The sequence below is a fragment of the Pinus tabuliformis genome, chromosome 5_1 (assembly GCF_031772625.1).
Source record: "Pinus tabuliformis cultivar Carrire ecotype Pingquan chromosome 5_1, CPIR1, whole genome shotgun sequence".
NCBI lineage: Eukaryota > Viridiplantae > Streptophyta > Pinopsida > Pinales > Pinaceae > Pinus > Pinus tabuliformis.
This window is the reverse complement of record NC_142305.1, coordinates 611,682,590-611,689,137: the sequence shown is the minus strand read 5'-3', so window position 1 is coordinate 611,689,137 and position 6,548 is coordinate 611,682,590. Positions and strand designations below refer to the sequence as shown.

Here is a 6,548-nt window from a genome sequence, read left to right as displayed (position 1 = left end):
ATCCAAAGTTATGGATGATAAATTGTATTGGAGTCTAATTGGTAGTCTTATTTATATCATTGTGTGCACAAGACCGGATATATTTTCCTGCTGTCAACCCCAAAATATATAATTTTAATCTAAGAACTGATTATCGGATGTTAGCCAAAAATAATAGAGCTGTAAGGTATGGCCTTGTGTATGGTGAAGATGGTTTTCAGCTCATCCGATATGCAGACACTAACTAGAGAGGTTGCCAAACACAAGTTGATGAACAAGGGGTTGTTGTTATATGTCGGTTGATGCAGCAGTGGCGTGGTTCAACAAGAAGAAAACAGTGGTTGTTTGCTTCTGTAGAAGCTGAATATGTTGCAACATCCCAAGCAACACAAGGTTTAGTGTGGCTGAGAAGATTGTTGGATGACATAAACAAGGGACAAGGCGATCCAATAATTTTGATTTTTGACAGCCAAAGCTGTATCTTTATGTGCATGAATCTAATATCTCATTCAAAGAAAAAGCATATAGCTTTTCACTATCACTCTGTTGAGGAGGAAGTCCATGATGGAGGAGATCATATGCCCACTCAGGAAATGGCAACACACATGATGACTAAAGCATTGGCTAAGGAAAACTTTTCTTATTATATAGGACAATTGGGATTAGCAGAACTTTTGTTTGAGAGGAGTGTTTGGAATAAAACAGACTTTGAGTTAAAAAAAAAAATCTGCTTGCTGCAACATATTTAATTTGTAACTGCTAAACACACTTAGTTTAGCTTTTTGCTTTCAGGCTGTGGATTAACTTTGTTTGAAAAAAGCCCAAGTAGTAAAGCTTTGAATGTCACTTCTGCATGTACATTGTAATTTTGGGACTCTATGTGTCTTTATGAATAATGGAATAAAGAGTGTACAGAAATGTGAAGTTGGGAAATTTGAAATTTGAGTGACACTTCTTCATTTCTTGTTTTTTTCTCTGCAAGTCCTGTTAATGTATGAATTTCTGCAATATCTCTAACTTTTGTAGGCAGTTCAACAGATATCAGACTTTTGAGTAAGGGGCTGAGGCGCCTTCCATCTGTACAATATGAACAAAGTACTGAAAACCGTAAAGCTGCTATTTACTCTGTAATGAGTATTTCTGAGAGGCCCTTATGCCGTACATGACAGCCTAGTGCTGTTTGCATTATGCTGTATTTGAACAGTTGTTTGAGTCAATATAGTTGTCATTGTTCCACAATTCTGATTTCTGATATGCATGAGGTTTTCTGTGTACTGGTAAATAGTATCATAGGTATCTGCACAATTCTGAATTATCCTAGGTTTAAATATTTGCATTCATTGAACATTTAAACATTTAGGGATTGCATGGGATATCAGAACATTTAGGAGATTGCATGAGTTTCAAAGGGATGAGTCGTGTGCAACTTTTGCGGATTAGATAACCTTCCTCTTTGCCATGCAGCTCCACACGGCATGTTTCTCAAAGAACTTGCATTTTCTGTATCCAGCTCCAATTTATTGAAGAGAGTGAAGAAAACACATATATAAAAGATTCATGAGTGAATTCATATTTTTACCATGCCATCAGAATAAAAGGCAGGGGCTGAGATTTACCTGCCCGGTCAGCATAAGCTCAAGGAACAGTTCATTTTCTCACTGCCATTTTTACGAGAACCTTCTCATGGAAGTTATTTTGGCCAAACTCATGCTACAAACGGCTCAATTTTCTGAAAACAACTTGTGAAGTGCAGAAACAACATGAATGGATTCTCTTCAAATTATTTGGAATTGAGTTGGCACGAGTACATAATGTCCATAGAGGTGTTAATTTGTATTGTGTATTCAGTAATCCCGTGCTTGATGCCGAATAAAATTAAAGAATCTACAAAATGAGGAAAACAAACATGAACTCCGCTTAAAGATAACATAATAGTCCTTGCCTTTATTGCAGAATCTGATTAGCCATGTTGGAAGGCTCCACTGACCAGCACCTAATTATGGTTCCAGATCTTCAACACAGCCTTGCATTGGAGGTAAGAGTTCTTCCAATTCAACTTTTTGCAATTCAGTTGGTGAAAACTTTCTCCAGTTAGCCCATGTTTAGCATTTCAACCTCTGCCATGAAAATTGCACAAACAGATCGGTGATCCGAGAATCTTGAGTCACCACGGACATATGAAATCTGTTTTAGCCCTTCACCATACCATAGTATCCGGTCACACCTGTATTCCACAGAACAACTAAATGTATAATTGTACACATGCCGGAATTTTTGAAGAGGCAAAGCTCAGGGGTAGAATGTAACTTCATACTTATTAGGCACCCACATTCTCTGTGTGGGTTTGGATGTCCACACCAAAAAGGATATGGAATTATGTCACCAAAACGATAAGATTCAGAATAACAATGCTGTAATCAATGGAAATGTATTTACTTGTGCTTACCATGCTGGTGTGCGGCGCTTTTCACTTGATTTCAGGTTTTCACCTGCATACCGATCTGAATTAGTGGAGTACTTATACGTGGGTGCAAAATATATTTTTCCTTCATTCCAGCCTTTGAAGGCTCTCCCAGCTCTCTGCTCAATCCTAAGCTGTCGAAAGCATTCCGGGTTCAAGGATTTACAAAGGCATTACTTGTTATTGGTGTGATATGTCAGAATGTAGAAAAGATTCCCTCATTAGCTCCAAGTGCAGCTTGACAGATATAACACAACATTTTTATGAATCAAACATACCTGTAACCTACCTGATCTTTCTCCAGTAGTGCCTCCCAATCATTCTTTTCTAAGAGCTTCTTTGTATCACCATAACTGAGAGCAATGCGATAATTCATATCCCCAAGCCAAATAACTCTACTGCCAGAGTTGATCATCAGCTCAACTTAGACTACCAGCCTCACTACTATTATACTATCTAAGAAAAAGGAAAGAGGCATCCGTTGAACACAAAAAAAACTTCAATTTAAACGCTTCTAGCCTTTAAATTAAAAAGTATCATATATTCATCTTAACCCTCAACATATTAAGCACCCAAAGGGGTCAAAGGAAACTTGATTGCAAACCTATAGCTGTTTCAAAAACCCAGGGTTAAGATGGATCTATCAGAGATAACTCAATACTTGTGACTGTGACATATCTCTTCCACCCCAAGCTGTACGAGCATCTTACTCCTCTTCGAAGAAAAAATATGTTCATAATCTTTCAATACTATGCCAAGAGTTTAGTATGCCAGGAATATATTTCAAGGTGCAAATTTGTCAATTCAGAACTTACTCGTGCTGCAGAATAGTTTCAGGTGATTTCTCTCCAGAAAAACTGTGAAGCCGTGGAAAGTACGTGTTCTTGAGGATTTCCAAGACATCAGAATTCCTTCTGAGTTCATCGCCGTCTTTCTGCCCAGAGGCCAAGTGGCTACACATAAAACAGAAGGTTGTCTGATACAGAGACATGCTAACTGAAACACAACCCTGCAACAAAATATTAAATTGTTGCTTCAATTAGAAATATGAATCTCGCATTGTTATTAAAAAACCCATGACTCTGCATGGCCTTTTTCACTTTGTCACTAAGCAATAGCTTGTTGGTTATTTGAGATGAACTGTTTGGGAACAGAAATAAAAACACTAAGGAATACCTTTTATTAGTGGTAAAAGCAGCATCACAACAGAAATTAGTCATGAACATGTGTCTCACCTTGTTGCCTAGGTAACCCATTAGCCCGCGTCCAACACAAGAAACCTTCAAATTGTGTACATGATATCTCAATTCGCTCCGAACCCACACAGTGAGAAATATGCCCACCATTTGTTTACTTGCAACTAAACAATATTTCTTCTGCTCTGAGATCTTTAATGAGGAGCTCCTCGATGTTGGAGAGAAGAGAGGTAAATCTCCCACACGATAACTGTCTTCCTCTTCAGATGAAGAAGCTGACTTAAAACTGCAAGATGAATCTGTCCTTTTGATTGTCCTACCCAACAAGAAGCGGTCAGAGGCACTCCACAGCCGTTTCAACATTGGCCTGCCCTTGACATTTTCACGATATGACCTGAAGCTCCTGCTAAAATGCCTAAAAGACACACTTCGTAAATGAGGCAAATTCATTTTTGAACTTTCAAAATCAGAATGCGCACTACTAATTTGATCAGTTATATCTCTAGATTTTTCTCCAAGAGATGATAAAGTTCTACTGTTACTTCTGATCGTGCATGTCCCTGGTGAATTATTGAGTGTTTCATGAATGAGGGCAACCCATTTAGCTGCAGGACTACTATCCTCTGTACCCAACACGTTTGCAGCATTTAAAGGCACAATTTCCTGAAACCTGGACCGACAAACACAGAGCAAGCATCCATTGATCAGTGTATATTTTCCCATTATTATAAAGAGACTCTTGGAAAGCGGTGTCTTCTATACAAGATTTATCAATTTACTAAATGAGAGATGGCCATACGGATTTAAGCCAGGATGGATATCTGTATAATTGCCTATCATGTCCATTTTTATTGTATATTAGCGAAGCATGATGCGCATATTTCAGAAAATAGAAATTAAAAAAAAAAAAAATAAGAGGAAGGAAAAGAGAGCCTATACCCCAGAACATATATGTCTGAAGGATCTGAAATTTGTAGGAATTCCTTGAGATCAAGCCCAGTATTTGGAATTTTACCTCCCACGTTCCATGTTGCCACAAATATCCTGCCAGATAAAAATCCAAACCAGGAACAAATCCCAGGCTTAGTAAATTCCTATGGAGTCCTTGTTCGGTTGATGAATAGCAACTCATATTCAAAAAATTTTGCTTCGATACCTGAAGTCCTGGACGTCCATGGCTTGGGAAACATCAGGTTCCAGTCTTTCAAGGTTGAAATTTTCAGGCAATTTCTTCTTTCGACATTTTTCTGCAATGGAAAAAAAAAATGGCATTATACAGCATGCTACTCCATAAATATATTGAAATAGCCTTCCCTCCTACCTGCCTATAAGATGGAGCTCCTATGTCTAACTTTTCATAGTCTATTCTCAAGACAATCAGATGAGCTAAGCATTGATCACTAGGCATAGAGTCCAAAATCCAGAAGCCCTAGGGATCCTTAGTACCCAAAAGTTATAACGATCACTGTTAGAGATCGTTCAGGCTAAAAAAAATTATGAGGTTGAAGAGATTTTCATTTAGTACCTGCCAAACTCCTTCCAAGAATGAACGGGTCCTTATCTGAGCAGCAACCTTGCTTTCCATTAAAGGATCCCCCACATAAGTTATGATAATCACTATTAAAGATCGTTAAGGCTAAGAAAAAGTACTGGATTTAAGAAATTTTCATTTAGTACCTGTCAGACTCCTTCCAAGAATGAAGGGATTCTTATTTGTGTAGCAACTTTGCTTTCCATTGAAGGAGCCCCCAACCTCTGTATGTTATAGAAGTTATACAAGATACCATTTCTTGGATTATCCTTAACAAACACTTAAAACAGCAATCAGTGCAAGAATATCAGTATTACCAGGAGCTTCATGTCTTCTGATCATTTCGTCTGCATGGAATTCATCCCCTAAACTACTCTGGATATGCAGCCTCTTGCTTCCTAAGACATTCGGCCAACACAAAGTAAAAAAAAAACCATATGTACTGTCTTCAGTTCAAGAGACATTTAACAATATATAAACAGCATGAACTTCATTAATAATATTCCTATTATAGGCTGAAAACAAACACACAAATCAACTTCCAAATATGAAATTTTAATAATATACACAGAAAAAATCAACTCTTCACTATGAATTTACAAATACAGAGAATGGTACCAACGTCAAATGCAGGAACTAAATGCCTCGTTTTTATTAAACCTGACTACATCCTTTATTGCATTGCAGTAACACATCTTATGAAGAAAAAAGTTCACAAACTGTGGAAATGCAAACAGACCCATGAATAAATATATGAAGGTTGGTGTACTATTGGTCACCTTTGGATTTGAAGAAGCAGAAAAATATAATCATGAAACTGAATTGTCATGTTAGACTCCATGAACGTAACCGCAGTAGCAGATGCCATCATAGCAGTTCTGGTCGGTCCCTTAAATAACCTGCATTGAGATTTCTTATGACTTTGTTGTTGTACTCGATGGCGCAGTTACCAACCATAAATGATAGAATAGTCAAATCCTGGTGAAATTTTTGTTTGCTTTGGAACCGGTCTATTAAAACGTAGAAAAAATGGCAGGGAAGGAAGATTGTTTAATGTGTTAGATTCATTAGGTGGGCGATTGTTGTCCGAATCGTCTGTAATTTGTTGGGTTAGTTGAGATTGGTCAACTTGTAATCTAAAGAGTGTAGAATTTGGCACGACAGATAAGATACCATACTCTGGATATTCATAGCTGATGGATATCACATTGAATTTTCTTTAATGGCGTGTCGAAGTTTATTAACTTATATCGATGGTTTTATGTTCTTTCCAATAACTTTGGTTGTTAAGATGACACAGTTTTATAGTTTGAATTTGGATTATTAGGATTATTATTGGGATATTTTAAATCATAATGTGGAGCCATCCCAAGGTTTTTTG

General features: G+C 37.4%; 1 protein-coding gene across 4 annotated transcripts; it reads right to left on the bottom strand.

The window, feature by feature from the left end:
• Window positions 1-1,658: 1,658 nt before the first annotated feature.
• LOC149166413 (type I inositol polyphosphate 5-phosphatase 10-like) lies at window positions 1,659-6,140 on the bottom strand. Of its 4 annotated transcripts, none has more exons than XM_089432581.1 (11): window positions 5,947-6,130; window positions 5,485-5,565; window positions 5,314-5,391; window positions 5,162-5,209; window positions 4,793-4,883; window positions 4,576-4,680; window positions 3,676-4,306; window positions 3,256-3,449; window positions 2,730-2,835; window positions 2,426-2,574; window positions 1,659-2,203 (listed from the first exon to the last, which is right to left on the bottom strand). In XM_089432581.1, exons 1-11 carry the CDS (start codon window positions 5,978-5,980, stop codon window positions 2,071-2,073), a joined length of 1,650 nt encoding a protein of 549 aa, XP_089288707.1. In that variant the 5' UTR covers window positions 5,981-6,130; the 3' UTR covers window positions 1,659-2,070. The 4 variants fall into 4 exon arrangements, with proteins under 4 accessions (XP_089288707.1, XP_089288706.1, XP_089288709.1 ...); XM_089432580.1 differs by having other exon boundaries at window positions 2,730-2,838; window positions 5,947-6,127; XM_089432583.1 differs by having other exon boundaries at window positions 2,066-2,203; window positions 2,426-2,468; window positions 5,947-6,140.
• Between the last annotated feature and the right edge of the window lie 408 nt (window positions 6,141-6,548).

Bases quoted from the DNA above. Each gene is read 5' to 3' on its own strand.
- LOC149166413 (XM_089432580.1), bottom strand. From the start codon at position 5,980: ATGATTATATTTTTCTGCTTCTTCAAATCCAAAG. The intron at 5,210-5,313 runs GTACTAAATGAA...ATGGAAAGCAAG, and splicing joins TCTTGGAAGGAGTCTGACAG to GTTGCTGCTCAGATAAGGAC. The intron at 3,450-3,675 runs GTGAGACACATG...ATTTTGTTGCAG, and splicing joins TGGGTTACCTAGGCAACAAG to GGTTGTGTTTCAGTTAGCAT.